Genomic DNA, 21,738 nt, shown 5'->3' on the forward strand with positions numbered 1-21,738 from the left:
CAGGAAGGTGGTACAAGAGCCTGAAGACCCACACCCAACACTGTAGGAACACTCTGCTCCCTTCCACCTTCAGGTTTCCAAACAGTCCATGAACACTACCTCATTATTCATCTTTTGCCCTCTGTTTGTAACTTCTAGCAATTTTTATGACTTGCACTGTACTGCTACCACAAAACACATCTCACGACATGTCAGTGATGATAAACCATATTCTAATGGCATGACTAGCAAGTTTGCAGATATTAGAGAGTCTTGGTCAAATTGAAGCAAGTAGGGAGAAATGCTGAGGAATCAAAATTAGTTTTCACTGTGGTACTGCATTTTTGGCAGTTAAAATGACAGTGAATGACAGGGCACTGACAAGTGTTGTAGGATTCAAATTTGAATTTATTTAAATCTTACATCCATCCCACTACATTAGAGAGTAAAAACCTTTGCGTTATGACTCCGTCGCAACATACAGACGTGAATTTACAAGTCTAATGGCTTGTAGAAAGAAGCTGTCCCGTAGCCTGTTGGTCCTGGCTTTAACACTGTGGTACCGTTTGCCAGACCGGAGCAGCTGAAAAAGTTTACAGTTGGCGTGACTGGTGTTCCCAATGATCTTCCAGGCCTTCTTCACACACCTGCTGCTGTAAATGTCCTCAATGGAGTGAAGTTCACATCCACAGATGTACTGGGCTGCCCATACCACTCTCTGCAGTGCCTACCGATTAAGGTTGGTGCAGTTCCCATACTAGGTGGTGATATAGCCAGTCAGGATGCTCTCAATGGTGCCCCTGTAGAAGGTCTTGAGGATCTGGAGGCTCATGCCGAACTTCTTCAGTTGCCTGAGATGGAAGAGACACTGTTGTGCTTTTTTTGCCACATAGCTGGTGTGCACAGTCAAGGTAAGATCATCAGTGATGTGTATACTGAAGAACTTGAAACTACTTAGCCTCTCAACTGCAGACCCATTGATGTCAATTGGGGTGAGTCTCTCTCTGTTTCTCCTGTAATCCAGTCAGCTTTTGTTTTTTGGACATTGAGGAAGAGGTTATTATCCTGGCATCACTGTGTCAGGGTGTCAACCTCTCCTTGGTAGGCTGTATCATTATCGTTAGGCCAATCAAAGTTGTGTCATCTGTGAATTTGATCAGCAGATTGGAGCTGTGTGTGGCAGCACAGTCATGGGTATAAAGGGAGAAGAGAAGGGGACTCAGAAGGGCAGAGGTGATGAAGTCCATCCTCACCACCTACCGGCGATCCGATAGGAAGTCCAGGATCAAGCTGTACAAGGCAGGGTGCAGACCAAGGTCTCTGAGCTTCCTGTTCAGTCTGGGGGGAATTATGATGTTGAATGCTGAACTGTAATCCAGAACAGCATTCTAAGATATGCATCCCTCTTCTCTAGGTGAGCAAGGACAGTGTGTAGTGCTGTGGCTAAGGCACCATTGGTAGACTGGTTCTGTCTGTAGGTGAATTTTAGGGGGTCCAGTGTGGGCGGTAGCATGCTGCAGATGTAGTCTTTAACCAGCCCCTCAAAGCATTTGCTTATAATTGAGCTGAGTGTGACAGGGTGCCAATCATTCAGGCATGCTACCTTGGTTTTCTGAGGTACAGGAACAATGACGGACGATTTGAAAGAGGATGACGCTACACACTGGGAGAGGGAGTGATTAAAAATGTCTGTAAACACACCAGCCAGCTGTTGAACACACAATTTGAGGACGTGTGCTGGGATGCCGACCGGCCCCGCTGCCTTGCAGCTGTTCACACGCTGGAATGTTCTACGTACCTCAGCCTCAGAGTTGACAAAGGTGCAGGCCTCATCGGCATCTCTCCTTGGGGTTTCAGTCTTATCAACTTCGTAACAAGCGTCAAAAGCATTTAGCTTGTCCGGGAGCAAGGTAGCAATGTTGGCTGTACTGCTGCATTTTCTCTTGAAGTCTGCAATGGTATGCAGTCCTTGCCATACGCTGCGTGACTGTTGCAGAGTTGTGACTGGATTTTGTCTGTGTTGCGGGTACAAGTGCATACATCACTGAAAGCAGCTGCACAAGTAGGTAAAGGCAGCGTTTAGCGTGCTAGCCTTTGTGAATAAGGGCATCGAGTTTGGGAGTTGGGACATGATTTTACAGTTATCATGTACAGTTTTGGTCACCCTGTTTCAGGAAAGACAGAAGAGAAGAAATCTATGAGGATGCCCCCTGTTCTAGAGTGCCAGAGTTATGAGGAGAGGTTGGCTATGATAGATCTTTATTCTTTGGAGTGCAGGAGAATGAGAGACGACCTCAGAAGCTGATAAAATCATGATGGGTATGGATAAACTGAACAGTTACAGTCTTTTCCCCAGGGCTGGGGAGTCCAAAACTAGAGGGCATAGAAACAGATAGAAGGGGAGAGATTTAAGAGACCCGAGAGGAAACTTTACACAGAGGGTAGTGAGTACCTGGGATGAGATGCCAGAGTGATTGAGGCAGATACAATTGTGGAGAGGCTTGGAGAGTTATAGGTTGAATGTGGGCAACTGGTACTTGAAGGTAGGATGCTGCAGTTGGGCTGAAGGGCCTGTTACTGTGCTGTACGACTCTATGACGTGTTTCCTGCAGCCTAAAGCTTTTCTCCGCAAGCACACGGGCAATTCTTGCAGAGTTCTTTATCATGCCCAGTACTTTTAAGTCTAAATCATTAATACATTACAAAGAAAGAATAATGTTGAGTACTGTGACCCCACAGAGGTAGCAGCTTCCATTCACTGGTTCTAGGTAAAATGATTAGAAGAGCAATAACGAAGATATCATTTCCCTAGCTGCCCTCTTATACTTATATTGTGAGGGAATCCAGGAGTGTCCCTATTAACCGTTTGAAGAGAGACAGAGAGAGAGATTTATCATTGATGGTTTGTTTGGAAAGGAGAGCGAGACGAAGATTGACGGTTGGACTGACACGGGAGTTAACTCTGGAGTTTTACTTCGGAAATAAAAACTGAGCAGCTCGAAGATTGCTATGGTGACCAACAGGACATTATTGATGTTACTTCCAAGGACTTGTTGCCTGCTCGCATTCCTTTATAGACAAAGGAAGGAGGGACTCTTTGAATGACAGGTGATGCTCAGCCTGGTGAGATAAATGGGAGGTCAGATGGTACAGACCTCAGACACATGGTCAGGACACTGAGTGAGCATTGTTGTGCCTGCAGAGAAAGTGGGTTTTGGAGGATTCATCAGACGGATTGATCCCAAGTTGCTCTGCCAGTGAAAATTTAAAGGCAAGACCGGTGGGGAGTTGTCCATGTGTCCAACCCTGGCCTGGGTAGGCAGCTCAACCACACTGAAGTACGGTCCCCATTGTTGTTAAGTCACTGTCGGTGACTTGTGAAGGATTTCGAAGGACGACGAGAAGAATCGACAGCAACAGCTCACCTGAAGATTCTACTCAACATTCTCTCTCCCTCCCATTGCTATTCAACTACATACCACGAACTGAACTGAACCTTACTCAACATCGTAAGACTGTATCTTTTTACCCCTAGACTTGAAGAAGCTTGGTTTTCATACACATTTCTCCACACTTACTGATTTACATATATATATATATATATATATATATATATATATATATATATATATATATATATAATTCTTGCTAACCTGTTTGATTTATCTTCACTTAAGTTTACTGTATTGCATAGTTATTAATAAATATTATTAGTTATTAGCAATACTAGACTCCAAAGTGGTTTCTATTTCTGCTGGTTTCTTTATTCCCATCATGGGGTACGTGATAAAATTGGGGGCTCGTCCAGGATATGAACAACTTGGTCGGGAGGCTGGTTTGAGTTGATTGGGGGAAATCCCTTTTGATTTGGTTGTGTGGAAAAACAGCAGAAATGGATGTTGCGGGATTTCTGGAATCACCAGACCCCATGTCCTTGAAGAAGGCTAGGAAATATGAGTTGCGGGACATTGCTAAGGAAGTGAATGTTGAGGTAAAGAGAGGTATGACGAAAGCAGAAATTCAAAGGAAAATAGCTGAGTATTATGTCTCTATACGGACATTTGAAGAGAGGGAGTTAAGGAAGTTTCCTGTGGTGAAAGAGGAGGTCGAGATCCACCTGGAACAATTAAGGATAGAGAGATTGAAATTAGAGAGGGAAGAGACAGGGAAACAGAGAGGGGAGGCAGAGAGCATTTGAAAGGGAGAGATGGCAACAGAATGCTCAGATGGCAAACCATGAGGAGGGGTTTAGTGTCAGTCGATAAATTAGGTTAGTACCTCCATTTGATGAAGCAGAAATTGATAGGTATTTCCTACATTTCGAGAAAGTGGCCTGTAATCGGGAGTGGCCGCGGGGGCAGTGGGCGGTGTTATTACAGAGTGTGGTTAAGGGGAAGGCTCAGCAGGCATATGCAGCCCTGTCTCTCGAAGACGCACAGGATTATGATAAAGTGAAGGATTCTGTGTTTAAGGCTTATGAGTTAGTCCCGGAGGCATACAAACAAACGTTTTGGGGTTTGAGAAAGTCTTGGAACCAAACGTATGTGGAGTTTGCCCATGAGAAACGGGTATACTTTGATCGGTGGTGTGCTTCAAAAGAGGCGAATGAGAATATTGGTAACTTGAAAGAGTTAATGTTGATTGAAGAGTTTAAAAACTGCGTCTCGGCTGAGATAAGGACGCACTTAGATGGAAAAGGGGCAGCGACACTGTCAGAAGCTGCTGTTAGCAGATGAATATGCCCTAACACAAAGTTAAATTTTTCCCCACTAAGAGTAACCCACAAGGGAGTAGAGATAATCCACCGGCTAAACCAGAGAGTAAACCGGGGATTAGTGATAAAAGTAAGGAGGAAGGGAAACAGTCGGGGGGAAAATTTCCCAGTTTTAAGTGTTACTGTTGTGGAAAACCTGGCCATGTGGCGTCAAATTGTTTTGCTATGAAAAGGGGGAAAGAAAAGGAGAAAGAGAAAACCCCAACTGGCTGTGTTCAGACGGCTAGAATACCGCTGAAGAAGTAGGGGTCAAACCCTGTTCAGGAAGGACTCGATAGGTTTATTTCAGAAGGATTTGTGTCAGTGAAGGTTCCAGTAAGAATCTGGAGAGATACTGGAGCTTTCCAGTCACTGATACTAAAGAATGTTTTGGAATTTGGTGCGGAGACAGATACTGGAGAAGTAAACATCATTAAGGGCATTGGAAAGGGAACAGAGGATGCCTTTGCACAAGATAACCTTGAAATGTGACTTGGTATCGAAACCAGTCATAATAGGGGTCCGATCTGAGCTACCGATAGACCATGTTGATGTCTTACTCAGTAATGACCTTGCAGGTGGGGATGTTTACCCAGTAGTTCAGCTCACAAGTAAGCCTGCTGCTGCTGAGGACCCACCCAGAGATGCTGATGTGTATCCCGCATGTGCAGTGACACTAAGCATGTCCAGAAAGGCTGCTGCTGCTGCTAATATTGATTTATCTGAGACTTTCCTACCGTCCCTATACCAACAGGATTTAGGGGGTAGTAAGGCTGAGGAGAACAAGAAGGAGTGGAAAGACCTGTCCTTGTCAAGGAAGGAGTTTACAGAGGAGCAGAATAAAGATTCTGAAATTGTGGCTTTAAAAGAGACAGCTCTCTCTAAGGATGAAATTCAGAAAGAGACAGTGGGATATTACCTTAAAGATGGGGTGTTGATGGGGAAGTGGAGACCAGCCACGGTGCCTGCGAGTAAGGATTGGGCTATTGTGCACCAGGTGGTGGTTCCAAAGATTTATAGGGTTGAAATTTTAAACCTGGCCCATAAGATGCCTTTAGGGGGACATTTTGGAATAAAAAAGACAGTGCACAGGATCATGAGGGAGTTTTATTGGGCTAACATGAGGAGAGATATTGTCAATTACTGTAGACGGTGTCATACGTGTCAGGTGGTGGGAAAACCTAACCAGGCCATTCCAAAAGCAGAACTTCAGCCAATACCTGCTTTTGGTGAACCTTTTTCCAGGGTCATAGTGGATTGTGTAGGTCCTTTGCCAAAGACTGCAGCTGGTAATCAGTACTTGTTAACAATAATGTGTGTTGCATCTAGGTTCCCGGAAGCTGTGCCCCTCAGAAACATTCAGGCCAAGACTGTGGTAAAAGCCCTCGGCAAGTTTTTCGCACTGGTAGGTTTACCTAAAGAAATTCAATCTGACCAAGGTAGCAACTTCACTTCAAAAATATTCCTTTTTTTTTTATTTTATTTTTATTTGGATAAGGAATTCACAAATATCATGTACTTTTTCCACACATATAACCTTTTCCATTTTTTTATGTATAAAACTACAATTATTTATACATTCTTAAGTACACATTGAGATGATATAAAAGGAAAATAAACATTTAAATAGGTAATTATGTACTGTGGTAAATCTAACCTATTAGGCTAAGTAATGGAATTAGTTGTTAAGAAAAATGGTAATAATAGTTTCCATATAACCCTTCTGGACCATTACCACTGGTCCAAAATGTTGTATATAACCCTATGTATCAACCATTGTAGGTGTCTATATCCTAATTTGTTCATGCTTGCTCCTGCCCGCAGACATAATTATCCAATCCCTATGTATTTACTTACTTAACTTTTTCATTTTTTTATCCCTTCCCAAATCTTTCCCTTTACTTGTGTTAATTCTCTATTTTCCAAAAGAAAACAAAAAAAACAAACATTTAGACTAGGGGTGCTTACGTTAGCAATATTACTGTGTTGATGAGAAGAGCAGTATAAATCATTAGCAGAGTCATCTAAAGTCTGCTCGCATTGGGGTTATATATTCAATCCATTTATTCCAGATTTGATAAAATTTTTCTTTTTGAGTTCTCAGGGAGTAAGTCAACTTTTCCATTTTAAATAATTTCGTACCAATCTTCTAATGTAGTTGGTATTGGATTTAGCCATTTTCTAGTGATTAATTTCTTACTTGCCGCTAAGAGGGCCTGCAGCAACTTTATATCTTCCTTCTGTTCAAGAAACAATACATGCCCCAAATAGAGTGTCTCAAAGTTCAGAGGTATCTGGGACCTAAGTACCTTAACTAATGTTCTATGAATACCTTCCCAAAATAGACTTAATTTAGGGCAATCCCAAATAATATGAAAATGATTTGCCTCCTTGGACTCGCACCTTCTCCAACACATCACATTTATATCTTTATATCTTTCCTGATATGGGGTCTTGAAGTATCTTATAATGTTTTTCCAACAATGTTCTCTCCAAGTCAAAGAATTAGTCGAGGACCATTGAAAGCTGCAGGTTTTCCCCCAACCCTCCTCTGAAAGTACCAACCCCGCTTCTTTCTCCCACTTCTCTTTAATATACAGTGTATTTACATTTTTAGCATGGGAGAGTGCGTTATATAATCGAGAAACTGATTTACTAGGTATTGAACTGCAAGCCGAATTCAGAATCTTGAAAAATTCTAATTCTACTGTTGATAGGTCTGTATGTCCACAACTCTGGTTAACGTAGTTTCGTACTTGAAGGTACCGAAAAAAATCATTATGTTCTAGGCCATGTTTGTCCTGCAGGATTTGGAAACTTTGTAATACTCTTATCTATAAATGAGAGGTAGGTTGTAAGACCTTTCTTTATCCATAGCTCAAATCTTTTATCTCCTCTGTTGGGAAGGAATTCGGTATCATATACACACCATCTAAAGAGTTTTAACATGTTATTAATTCCACATGAATTGACCACCTTCTGCCATACTTTTAATGTAAGATTTATCCAAGCGTTTTGAAATTTTTCCAACTGGGCCATCAATCCTTTGTCAGTTATTGAGGCCTGAAGAGGAAAACTGTCAACTAATCCAAATTCTATTTCCTTCCATCTAGCCTTATATTCCCTAGTATACCAATATAACAGAGGGGTTATCTGTGAGATATAAAAAGAATTTCTCAGGCAAGGAAGAACCATACCTCCTCCTTCCTTCCCTAACTGTAAGGTGTTATATCGAATTCTAGGCTTCTTTCCTTGCCAAATGAAGCGGGAAATCCATTTGTCCCATTCCCTGAATTGATTATCATCCACCTCCACCGGTAAAGTACGGAAAAGATACAATAACCGAGGAAGAATATTCATTTTTATAGTATTTATCCTTGAATTTAAACTTAAAAAGGGGATAAGATTCCATCTATGCATATCTGCTTTTATCTCTGAGATTAATGGCCCATAATTTACCTGTGACAGTGTTGAAAGATACTTCGGCAGGGTTATTCCTAACTATTTTAATGATTTAGCTTCCCACTTAAGATCGTATGTATCCTGCAATTTTTTGGATGGTGTATAATTTAGGGACATAACCTGCGTTTTCTTTACATTTATTTTATAACCTGATATTTTCCCAAAGTCATCCAACAGTGTAAACAATCCTATAAATGATTTTTCTGGTTCACTCAGATAGACCAAAACATCATCTGCGAATAACGCCACTTTCTGTTCAACCCCTGCCACCTTGATACCTTTTACGATTTCGCTCTGTCTTATTAGTTGGGCAAGCGGTTCAATATATAGCGCAAAAAGGAGAGGAGAAATTGGGCATCCCTGTCTAGTGCCTCTCTCTAAGATGAAGGAGTCAGAGAGGTCCCCATTTATCTTAATTCGGGCTGTAGGGCTGTCATATAGAGTCTGAATTACTTTAATAAACTTTTCTTGAAAGCCGAATCTTCCTAACACCCTGTATAGGAATGCCCAACTAACTGAATCAAAAGCTTTCTCAGCGTCCAATCCTACTACCATTGTCTCTGTCTCGTTCTTATTAACCTGTTCTAATATGTGCAGAGTTCTCCTTATGTTGCCCTGTGTTTGTCTTTGTTGAATAAATCCAGTCTGGTCTAAGTGGATTAGGCCAGGTAAAAGCTTTTCCAATCTGCGCGCTAATATAGATGTAAATAGTTTGTAATCTAAATTAAGAACACTAATTGGCTGATAATTGCCACATTCTAGTTTATCTTTACCCTCTTTAGGAATAACTGAAATAATCGCTTCTCTCCAGGAAGGTGGAGTTTCTCCTCTCTGCAAGATCCAATTAAAGGTGTTAAGTAGTAATGGGGCTAACTGTGTCTTCAGGGACTTGTACCACTGAGGTAAACCCATCAGAACCTGGGGACTTTCCAGCCTTTAACCTAGAGATGGCCACGTTCAGTTCTTTGACAGTTACTGGTTCTAATAAACTTTCATTTTGTAAATCTGTAAGTTTAGGTAGATCTAAAAAAATTCAATACACTGTCTATATAGGGCTCATTGGGGGCCCAAGGTTGGGAGTACAGCTCTCGATAATATGTTTCAAAACTCCCTTGAATTTTCCCCATTGTACTCTCCACAAGCTTTGTCTTTGGATTCTTTATTTTATGAATTGTATTGTCTGCTTGTTGTTTTCATAATTTATATGCTAATAATCTAGCTGATTTACCTCCTACTTCATAATTCTTTTGTCTCAGGTAAAGAAAATTTCTTTGAGTTTCCAATGTATAAATATCGTCAATTTCACTTCACAATTTCCTAATTTCCTGTTTTCGATTTGAATTACTTTTGTTGCTACCTACAACTTGAAGTTGTTTTAATTTTCCTTGAAGGTCTGTTAATTTTTGTGCATTGATTTTTTTCATGTGAGTGGTAATGGAAATAATTTTCCCTCTCGGTACAGCTTTCAATGTATCCCATAAGATCACTGGTGATGTTTCTCCCGTGTCATTAAGGTCTAGATATTCTTTGATTTCTCCCCTTAATCTCTCCATTACTTTCGGGTTATTGAGTATATGTGAGTTTAGCCTCCATAGTGTTTTCCTCATTTTCCTTTCTAGGATTAGAGACATGGAGACTGGGCTATGATCCGACAGATCAATTGTTGGAATATTACAGTTTTTTATCCTGAGTCTATCTGTATTAAAGATAAAGAAATAGTCTATCCTTGAATAGGCTGAATGAGGGAAAGAGTAATATGTATAATCTTTACTAGTAGGGTGTAATTCCCTCCAGAAATCTATAATTCCCAACTCCTCCATCAATGAATTCACTTTCCGAGTCAGAGGTTTATTCTGAGTAACTATTCTTGAAGAATCTAATATAGGATTTAATCTAATATTAAAATCCCCTCTACAAATTACTACCCCTTGAGAACTGACCAAAAATGTGTCTATAAAATGACCATTCACAACCTGGAGGAGCATAAACATTCAGCAATGTTATTTCTGTACCTTCTATTCTTCCTGTGATTTTTACGAACCGTCATTCTTTGTCTCTAGTCTCTGAAATATGTTCATAATTAAGAGTACTTGATATTAAAGTAGCTACCCCTCTTTTGTGACTCAATTTATATGATGAATAAAATACATGCTTAAAGCCCATTCTTTTTAATTTTCCATGTTCAGATTGGCTCATATGTGTTTCCTGGAGGAAAGCTATTTGTGCCCTCTCTTTTTTCAATTTAGACATAATCTTATTTCTTTTAATTGGATTCAAAACCCCATTAACATTATAGGAAATTATTTTTACCAATTCAGTTTGCATTTTTCTCTAGTAGAAAAAAAACACTCTCCTTTTCTAACCAAACAGTAAGCAATCCCTTCTCAACAGTAAACCAAGACATATAACCACACCCTAGACATTTTTGAATGTGCAACATTTGAAAATTTTTCCCGACTTCCCAGTGAGGCCTGAGCACCGACCCGCCTCAGTTCAGAGGGATAACCTCTATCTTCACCCTGTGTTAGAGGGCCCTCAGCAGTTTGAATAATCATAGAGAATTTTCTCCTATTTATGTCTCAACCATATTGCTATCATTCAAGTTATTCCGTCTAGTTTATTTTCAGTTACCAGTTTTCATTTTACCTTTAAGTCCGATTTACTCTTTTCAGTCATTTCTCTTAATTAATCTGTGTTCTCTGTACATTCGCGTCTGAATATTTGCAGCTTTTCCTTGTAGATTGACGCTCTGGTTCAAGTGGAGTGTCCTCGCCCCACTAACTGCCATGACTTCTGCCGAATCCTCTCCAGTAGCGACTCCGGTTGGGTGATAACTTTAATAGGTAGTCCCCGGTCCGCCAGGTCCGACGTTGCCTCCTCCACCGTAGCGTAAGTTTTTGTCCCTTCATCGTAAAAGACTCTCAGCCGAGCTGGATACAGGGTCTGGAATCTGATGTTGTTTTCCTTCAGGACTCTCCGTGTTTCCATATATTCCTTCCGTCTGGCAAGAATCCCCGGTGCGTAGTCGTGGTCTAAACTGATTTTACAGTTGTTCCACATGAAACCTTTCTTTTGCCATGCCCTTTTAAGCACCTCTTCCTTCGTTCTGTAACTGAGAAATCTGACCAGAATCGATCTGGGCTGGGCGCCTGCTGGAGGCTGTGGTGCCAACGCACGGTGAGCTCTTTCTATCTGTAGGTCTTTTGCGGCCGGTATATCAAGGTTCTCTCTAAGTAGCTTCTCCACGAAGGGAATCATCAATCCGGGTTTACCTTCAGTTCCTTCGGGAACTCCGTAAATCGTCACATTTTCCCTTCTCGAGCGGCCTTCTTGATCTATTAGTTTCCACTGGAGCTGGTCTTGCAGCTTCAGCATTTCTGCTATCACCTCCTCTGCGTTTAGTAGCTTCTCTTCAATTCCAACAATCCTCGCTTCGGCTTCATCTATCCGCGAGTTAGTTTTTACTATTTCTCCTTTAATATCTTTCAGCTGTTTGCTGTTATCTTGTCGGAACTCGCGAATCTCTCCGAGAATCAAAGACAGAGTCACCGATTCCCCCTCATTATCTCCGTCCTGGCTTGCCGTGGGGGAGCTAGGCCCGTCGCCTTGCTGCGTCTCTTTATGTTTATCAGCCTTCGGAGTGGACTTTTTCATCTTGTTCTTAGACATCATCCTTGCCCCTTTTATTAATATAGTTATGCAATATTAAGTATTTGTCTAAATTCAATTATGGGGCAGTTTACCTTCTTTTTTGTCGAGAGACCTTTTCCTTACGCCGCCATTCCCTTGATGACCCGGCACTTCAAAAATATTCCAGCAAGTAGGTTCTGAGCTGGGAGCTCAACAGATTGTGTCATCTGCCTACCACCCGGAGCCTCAAGGGGCTCTGGAGAGGTTTCATTCCACTTTAAAAAATATGATTAAGACCTACTGCCATGAGAATGACAAGGATTGGGATGAGGGGATACACTTACTACTTTTTGCTGTGAGGGACGCCATTCAAGAGTCCTTGGGGTTCAGCCCGTTTGAGCTCATTTTCGGCCATTGGCCCAAAGGACCTTTGACCTTGCTCAGGGAGCAATGGTCTAACCCAGAAGTGTGTGTCAGCGTGTTAGACTATGTTTTAAAATTCCGAGAAAGGCTTAACAAGGCCTGTGACCTTGCTAGGAAGAACCTGCAGCACTCCCAAATTAAAATGAAACATTGGTTTGATAAGAGAGTGAGGGAGCAAGTGTTTGAAGTTGGAAACAAAGTACTGGTGCTGTTCCTGCTTGTGACCGACCCCCTCCAAGCAAAATTCCATGGGCCCTACCGCATAGTGAAGAAAATTGATTCTTTGAATTATGTTATTGAAACTCCTGATAGGAGGAAGGCCACGCAGCTAGTCCATGTTAATATGTTGAAATCGTATCATGATGCTGAGGCAGTACCAGTAGGGATGACCACGAAAACAAGGGGGACTGAGGAAGTTGATAATGAGGGAAAAAAATCTTTTCACTAAACTGAGTATTGTGTCCACGAGACTTACGAATCTTAAAGGACCTTACTGATAAGGTTTGTCATTTGGGGCCTGCACAAAGAGAGCAATTGCAGGAGCTAATTAGGAAGCACAAAGATTTATATCCTGACACACCAAGATGGTGCACTGAGGCAGTGCATGATGTCATTCTAAATTCAGCCCAGCCCATTAAACAACATCCTTACAGAATGAACTTCGAGAAAAATAAAGAAGTTGAAAAAGAGATCGGGTACATGCTAGCAACCGGTATTATTAGGCCATCTACCTCACACTGGACGTCCGGACGGTAGCATGAGATTCTGTACTGACTACTGGAAAATTAATGCCATAACCAAGACGGATGCTTATCCTATCCCCAGAGTGGATGACTGTGTTGATAAAGTGGGAAAGGCTAAGTACCTCACGAAGATTGATCTGTTGAAGGGATACTGGTGTGTTCCATTGACTGACAGGGCCAGAGAGCTCTCAGCGTTTGTTACACCCTCAGGGCTGTATGAATACCATGTTTTGCCCTTCGGGATGAAAAATGCACCAGGGACATTTCAAAGAATGATCAATTTGGTGATTAGAGGGTTAGAAAACACATATATTGATGACCTAGTGGTCTGGAGTGACACATTGGAAGAACATATTGCAGCGGTAGAGAAACTGTTTGATAGACTTTAGGGCCAATTTTACGGTGAACCTTGCTAAAAGTGAGTTTGGCCATGCCACAGTCACATACCTGGGTTATGTGGTGGGCCAAGGCCAGCTGGCTCCTGTACAGGCCAAGGTTCAAGCGATTGCTGAAGTTCCTGTTCCAACTAACAAGAAAGCTTTGAGGTTTTTAGGGATAGTTGAGTATTATAGAAAATTCTGTAAGAACTTTGCTGACATTGCTCTCCCCCTAACAAAACTCCTAGGGAAGAGTGAAAGGTTTGCATGGAATGACCTCCGCCAGGAGGTATTTGAACCCTTGAAAACCATCCTCTGTTATCATCCTGTGCTCAAAGCACCGGATTTCTCGAAATCATTTTCGATTGCAACAGACACTAGTGATGAAGCTGCTGGGGCAGTACTGTTACAGAAGGGTGCGAATGATATTGAACACCCAGTAGCTTATTTCTCAAAGAAATTTAATGTGAACCAGAAAAATTATTCCACCGTTGAGAAGGAATTATTGGCACTTATTCTGGCCTTGCAACATTTTGAGGTTTATATTTGTCCTGCTCAAAGACCTCTTGTGATTTACACAGATCACAATATTTCTGCTGGTTTCTTTATCACCGTCACGGGGTACGTGACAATACCATGCTGCACTATACCTGTGAATTGATACCCTTCAGCCCAACTGTTCTATGCTGACCAAGATTCTCATCCAAGCTAGTCCCACTTGCCTATCTGTGACCAATATCCCTCCAAATGTTTCCATCCATATACCTGTCCATGGGTTTTTTAAATGTCGCTAATATCAGCCTCAGCCACTTCAGCTGCCAGCTTGTTGTTTATGGGAAGATGTTTATTTGGATTTTCACAAGGACTTTGATAAGGTGCCTCTTAAAGACATGCTGAGATTGGAGAGGGTCCAGAGGTTCATGAGAATGACTGCAGGAATGAAAGGGTTAACATACAAAGATTGTTTGATGGCTCAGGGCCTGTACTCTCCAGAGTTTTGATGCAAGAGGGGGATATCTCATTGCACAATATCTGAAAAAAACTGAAGAGTGGATGGGGAGAGAATGTTTCCTATAGTCGGGGAGTCTAGGACCATAAGGTACAGCCTCGGAATAGAAGGACGTCTCATTAGAACAGAGATGAAAGGTATTTATTTAGCCAGAGAGTGGTGAATCTGTGGGATTAATTGCTACAGACAGCTGTGAAGGTCAAGTCACTCTGTATACTTAAGGCAAAGGTTGATAGGTTCTTGATTAATCAGGGATCAAAGGTTATGGGGAGATGGCACAAGAATAGGGTTAAAAGAAATAATAAATCAGGTAAGCGATATTGAGGTCCTATTAAGAGAAAACAAAAGGAGATGCATAGCAGGTAGGGGCAAGTAGGACAAATGAGGTGTCTATGGAGTACAAGAAATGCAAGAGAACACCTAAGAGACAAATCAGGAAGGCTAAAAGAAGGCATGAATTTGCTCTAGCAGACAAGGTGAAGGAGAATCCTAAGGGATTCTACAGATATGTTAAGAGCAAAAGGATTGCAAGGGACAAAACTGGTTCTCTGGAAGACCAGAATGGTAACGTGTGTGTGGAGCCAAAACAGATGGGGGTGATCTTAAATGAATTATTTGCATCTGGATTTATTCAGAGTCTAAGAAGTGAGGCAAAGTGGCATCAATTTCATGGACCCTGCACACATTACAGAGAAGGTAGTGTTTGCTACCAAGGCAAATCAGGGCAGTTAAATCTCCAGGGTCTGACAAGATGCTCCCTTGGACCCTATGGGAGGGAAGTGCAGAAACTGCAGGGGCCCGAGCAGAGATAATTGAAACACCTTAGCAACAGAAGAGGTACCAGAGGGTTGGAGGATAGCCAATGTTACTCCGCTGTTTAACAAAGGCTCTAAACAGAAACCAGGGAATTATAGGCTGGTGGGTCTCACATCAAATGTGGGAAAATTATTGAAAAGCATTCCAAGGGATATTTGGATAGACATAGACTGATTAAGAATTGTCAACATGGGTTTGTGCATGGTAGGTCATGTCTAACCAATCTTAAAGAGTGTTTTGAGGAAGTTACCAAGAAAGTGGATGAAGGCAAGGCAGTCGATGTTGTCTGCGTGGACTTCAGTGAGGCATTTGACAACATCCCACATGAGAAGATGGTCATTCAGGATGAGGTAGTAAATTGGATTAGACACTGGCTTTGTGGGGGGAGCCAGAGTGGTAGCAGAGGGTCGCCTCTCTGACCGAAGGACTGTGACTAGTGGTGTGCCGCGCCACAGGGATTGTCACTAGGTCTGTTATTGTTTGTCATCTATATCAATGATCTGGAGAATAATGTGGTTAACTGGATCAGCAAATTTGCAGATGACACAAAGATTAGGGGTGTAGTGGATAGTGAGGAAGGACATCATAGCTTTCAGAGGGATCTGCATCAATGGGAAAAATGGCACGTGGAATTTAATGCAGACAAGAGTGAGGGTTTGTATTTCGGTAGGACGAACCAGGGTAGGTCTTACACAATGAACAGTAGGACACTGAGAAGTGTGGTAAAACAAAGGGATCTGGAAATACAGGTCCATAATTCATTGTAAGTAGCATCACTGGTAGATAGGGTTGTAAAGAAAGCTTTTGGCACAATGGTCTTCATAAATGAATGTACTGAGTACAGAAGATGGGATGTTATGATGAAGATGTTTTGTATAAGATGCTGATGAGGCCTAACTTGGGAGTATTGTGTGCAGTTTTGGTCACCTACCTACAGGAAAGATGTAAACAAGCTTGAAAGAGTGCAGAGAAAATTTACAAGGATGTTGCTGGGCCTGGAGAACCTGAGTTATCAGGAAAGACTGAATAGGTTAGGACTGCATTCTATAGAATATAGAAGACTGAGAGAATATTTGACGGAGGTATAAAAAATTATGTGTCTATATAGGGTAAATGCAAGCAATTTTTTTCCACTGGACTTCAACTGGAGGTCATGGGTTAAAGGTGAAAGGTGAGAAGTTTAAGGGGAACACAAGGGAAAACTTGTTCACTGTGTCATCGAGTGTGGAACGAGCTGCCAGCACAAGTGGTGCATGCATGGTCAACTTCAATGTTTTAGAGAAGTTTGGATAGTAGGGGTAGAGAGGCCTATGGTCCCAGTTCAGGTTGATGGGAGCGGGCAGATTAAATGGTTTTGGCATAAACTAGATGGGCCGAAGGGCCTGTTTCTGTGCTGTACTTCTATTAAGGAATGGCAGAGCAGACTCAATGGGACAAATTGTCTAATTTTTCTCCAATGTCTTATGGTCTTATTCCATATACAGACCAGCCTCTGTGTGGAAAGCAAAAGACTGTCAGGTTTCTATTAAATTGTTCCTGTGAAACCTATGCCCTCTATTTCTTGATTACCCAACCTGCGAAAAGATTGTACACGCATACTTGTTCAATGATATTTTGTTCTCTTAATTATTTGTTTTATGTACACCCTCTACATATAAAATTATGAGGGATAAATGCAAGCAGGCTCTTTCCACCGAGGTCAAGTGAGGCGAGAACTAGAGGGTATAGGTTAAGGATGCCTTAATATTTCAGTTTCCCTAGTGAGTGATAGTTCGGCATGAACTAGCTGGGCTGAAGTGCCTGTTTCTGTGCTGTAGCGCCTATGACTATTCCTTACAGACATATGCATTTTTTCACTTCTCTATACCTGACAGGTGCTTTTTGTTGTCAATATCAACATCCAGGCTTCCTTGGACTCACAGTCCACAGCTCTCACCCTTTTTTGACCTGAACTCTGATTTTGGAATCTCCACCACTTTCAACTGCTAGACCAATCACCCTGTTAGAGGCATGGTTGAACTAAAGATACATTTTGAACATGAAAGACTACTTTACCTGTCCATGATCAGACCATGAGGAATAAATACTCTCTCCAGATCATTCGAATAATGCTTAGGAATACAAAACAGATCGAGGTCATAGCCTTGTTCATCATCGGTGATCTGCAAGATACAAAATCCTTCAGACCCACAAATAACACCTCTTATCATTGGCAAAGTAATGCATTTTTCCCCAAAAGGACTCGACAACAGTATGATTAAAGCCAATGAGTCACAGCAGGGTCCTTAGACTTCTCACCATTCCAGCATTATGGCAGAAGAGGCTCAGCCAAAGAGAATACCAATCAAAAGGCGCAAGAGACCATTGGACCTAGCAGGTTTATTCTAGTTTTACAGAACAACCCATTAATGTCATTTCCCTGCAACCTCTTTTCTCATTTGCACTACTAACTGTCCCACTCATCTACACATGGCAATTTACAGTTGCCAATTTGGGATGTGGAAGGAAATTTAAAAATTGGGAGATATCACATGGTCACTGTGAGAACGGGCAAACTCTACACAGGCAGCACCAGAGGTCAGAATCAAAGCTGGGTCACTGATCAGAGTAGTGGTAAAGAGTTAGAGTTTTACAACAGAAACTCCTTTCAGCCCAATTTGTCTAGGTCAATCCACCCATCCACCGCTTCTCATCCCAATTGCCTGCATTTGGGCCATATCTGTCCAAACCTGTTCAATCCATGTATCTGTTCAGAAATTACCTAAATATTTTAATTGTTTTTAGTTAACTGATATTCTCCAATTCCAGTGAGCCCAAAGTACAATCTCAAAGATTACGCCCCATTTCCAAGTTGCACATACATAAAAGCCTTGTTGAGTAGTTCCCTATCATAACCTCTCCTAGTACTGCCATGATGCTCTCTTAATAAACTTCTTCCTTGGAACACGTAGCTGCCAGTCTTGCCCATCCCTCAACCTTGTTTCTGTAACAGTCATAATGTACTAGACATAGACATACTTTATTGATCCCGGGGGAAATTGAGTTTCGTTACAGCTGCACCAACCAACAATAGAGCATAAATATAGAAATACAAAAACCACAAACAATCAAACAACAATATGCAAACTATGCCAGATGGAAATAAGTCCAGGACCAGCCTATTGGCTCAGGGTGCCTGACCCTCCACGGAAGGAGCTGCAAAGTTCGATGGCCACAGGCAGGAACAACCTCCCACGACGCCCAGTGTTGTATCTCAGTGGAATACGGCTGGAGTCCAACATCAAAAAGTTCAATATCCGGGCTACAAACACGTTCCTCGATCGTAATATGACCAGGATTGCACCATCCGTTGTTAACCAGAACAGCAAGCCCCCAACTCCTTTACGCTTACCGCTCTCAGTGCACTTCCGGTCAGCCCGAACGGTCTGGAAGCCCTCCATGGAAGTTTTGGTCAGGTATGACCACGTGCAGTCCAAGTGGAGAATACCTCTTCTCCATAAGTCTCTGTTGTCTCGACCCGGTCCTCTCTGCTCACCTTTCTGATCCCCCTCTGCATCCTCTGTGTGTTTTCCTCCAGATTTCAGCCGGGATGTCCGCCGCTCTGCTCGCTAAACCGGCCGGCATAAGCACAATCAGCTGGTCCCTAGAATAAACAATGCGACCATACTGCTGCCTTGCTAATGAGACGTGTCCAAATGTTACTATTCCCAGCGCTAAAAACCCTAATAAAACTCTCTCCACCAGCATGTTAGAGAGGGTGCAGCTTCAACATGTTACCGTGAAAAAAATACAACAAATAACGTAAGATGAGGTTGAGTACAGGGCTACTGTAGGAAACTTTGTCACATGGTGTGAGCAGAATTATCTGCAGCTTAATGTGAAAAAGACTAAGGAGCTGGTGGTAGACCTGAGGAGAGCTAAGGTACCGGTGACCCTTGTTTCCATCCAGGGGGTCAGTGTGGACATGGTGCAGGATTACAAGTACCTGGGGATACAAATTGACAATAAACTGGACTGGTCAAAGAATACTGAGGCTGTCTATAAGAAGGGTCAGAGCCGTCTCTACTTCCTGAGAAGACTGAGGTCCTTTAACATCTGCCAGACGATGCTGAGGATGTTCTACAAGTCTGTGGTGGCCAATGCTATCATGTTTGCTGTTGTGTGCTGGGGCAGCAGACACCAACAGAATCAACAAACTTATTCCTAAGGACAGTGATGTTGTGGGGATGGAACTGGACTCTCATGGTGGTGTCTGAAAAGAGGATGCTAAGTTGCATGCCATCTTGGTCAATGTCTCCCATCCACTACATAATGCACTGGGTAGGCACAGGATTACATTCAGCCAAAGACTCATTCCTCCAAGATACAGCACAGAGCGTCACAGGATGTCATTCCTGCCTGTGGCCATCAAACTTTACAACTCCTCCCTTGGAGGGTCAGACACGCTATGCCGATAGGCTGGTCCTGGATTTATTTCATAATTTACTGGCATAATTTACATATTACTATTTAACTATTTATGGTTCTATGACTATTTATTATTTATGGTGCAACTGTAACGAAAACCAATTTCCCTCTGGGATCAATAAAGTATGACTATGACTATGTTAAAAAAGTAAGAAAACTAGTCGGAACGGCAGTAACAGGCTGCATGCACGACCGGCGCATGCGCACAGAACAATAGTGATCCATGCCCTGAGTTCACCAACCTTCTAGTCCTATTCTAGCCCTGACGAAGGGTCTCGGCCCGAAACGTCAACTGTACCTCTTCCTAGAGATGCTGCCTGGCCTGCTGCGTTCACCAGCAACTTTTATGTGTGTTGTTCACCAACCTTCATTGGCAGACGTGTTGCATTAAGACAAACCAGACAAAATCTGCAGATGCTGGAAATCCAAGTAACAGACACAAATAGCTGGAGGAACTCAGCAGGCCCATCATCCTGATGACGGGTCTCGTCAGAAACGTCGACTATACTCTTTTCCATAGATGTTGCCTGGCCTGCTGAGTTCCTCCAGCATTGTGTTTGTGTGTTGCATTAAGATAAATATAGCTGAAATCATTAGGTTAGAGCGAAGGAATACAGCTTGCCCTTGAAAATATCCCGGCCACTTCAGCGATGGGTAAAATGCGGCATCTTTTGCGCATTTGCAAGAACCATTGCCAAGGTTGTGCAGGGGTAGTGGGAATAGCTGGGGAAATCTGCTCCAGCCCCCGGAGACAATTCACAGCCGGAGCTGAGAGACTGCAGCCATTCCACGGGTGGCAAGGCCAGTGGGAGAGTGGGTTCTTCCTCAGGGCTCTTCTGCCAGCGCCAGCCGGTACAGCGGCGCCGGCACGGATCCACCCCCTGGTCCGTGACGGCTTTATTCCAAATAGCCACACGTCCTCGGCCCCGGCCCGGACCACGCCGCAACATGAAGTCAGGATCCCGCCTGCAGCCCTGAAGAAAGATAGACAGGAACCTGGGCTCGGGGTATTAGAGATCGGTGCTTCGGCCCCTTCCCTGCTCACCGGGGCTCTCGCTGCCACTGGCCCGGCCCACACGCGGTACCCGTCCCGGTCACTCACCACCACACAGCTCGAAGCCGCCATCCCGCCGCCGTGCCGCTCTGCTCTGCACACGATACTCAAGCCAATCACCGTTCAGATTTCACTGACCAATCAGTGCTCACCTAACATCTGCCTTCTGAACAATTCAAGGCTTAGTTACATATCAACCAATCAGAAGCGCGATTACATTCAAACGTTGGAACAGCGTATCGGAGGTCTCACGTGGTCAGTCTAAAGGACAGCGCGGGCGCTGAGCAACGCAGCACTGCAACGCATGAGTATAAATGTTCACGACGCGCGTAGGCCACTTGCGCTGCAGGGGCACAATGATTCTCACCCTACTAAAGGAGCAGGAGTGCTGGGAAAATGGGAGGTTTCAGAGGGATACCTTTAGTCGGGTAGGGAATGAAAGAATGTGGAGTATTTGATCTGAGGATAAGTCCTTCAGTAGTTTATCCGGTTGTAGCTCCATGGAAGCTTGTATGGCCGGACATAGACTGGCATTTGTTAGAGGTAAAAAGGAAAGAAAGATATAAAACAGATTTGGTAAATGCATTTAACTGTCATGTGATGGAAAAGTATAGTGATTATACTCACATTTATACGGACGGTGCGAAGGAACCTGAAACAGGAGTGACAGGGTTTGGGGTGGTAATACCAGCAAAAGAAATTAGAATCAGCAGAAGAACATCTAATAAGTTAGGGGTGTTTACAGTGGAGATGCTGGTAGTGTTGGTTGCGTTGCAATGGGTGCAGAAAGCCAGACAAGCCTAAGCATTGATATGTTCAGATTCATCCTCAGTTCTAGCAAGTTTAAGGTCTTTTCACACAAACAGTCGGCAAGATGTACTTTATGAAGTCCTTCAGTTAGTTACAAGAATTGCAAATCAGGGAAGTCAGGTAAAATTTCTAGACCTCGCCCGGCTGGCGGTGAGAGGGGCCCTCCCAGTCAGAGCCCTCCTGTACGCCCGGAACGTCATCTCCGCACCCCACTG

General features: G+C 42.9%; 1 protein-coding gene across 1 annotated transcript in view; it reads right to left on the reverse strand.

Annotated features, from left to right (window-relative positions):
* hprt1 (hypoxanthine phosphoribosyltransferase 1) overlaps positions 1-20,825 on the reverse strand; it is a 36,209-nt gene extending 15,384 nt beyond the window's left edge. The window contains exons 1-2 of the mRNA XM_072271102.1: positions 20,762-20,825; positions 17,248-17,354 (exon numbers count right to left, since the gene is read on the reverse strand). Of these exons, the coding sequence (XP_072127203.1) occupies positions 17,248-17,354; positions 20,762-20,785 (131 nt within the window). The 5' untranslated portion in view covers positions 20,786-20,825. The remainder of the gene's footprint in view (positions 1-17,247; positions 17,355-20,761) is intronic.
* Between the last annotated feature and the right edge of the window lie 913 nt (positions 20,826-21,738).

Source organism: Mobula birostris, chromosome 10, assembly GCF_030028105.1.
Source record: "Mobula birostris isolate sMobBir1 chromosome 10, sMobBir1.hap1, whole genome shotgun sequence".
NCBI lineage: Eukaryota > Metazoa > Chordata > Chondrichthyes > Myliobatiformes > Myliobatidae > Mobula > Mobula birostris.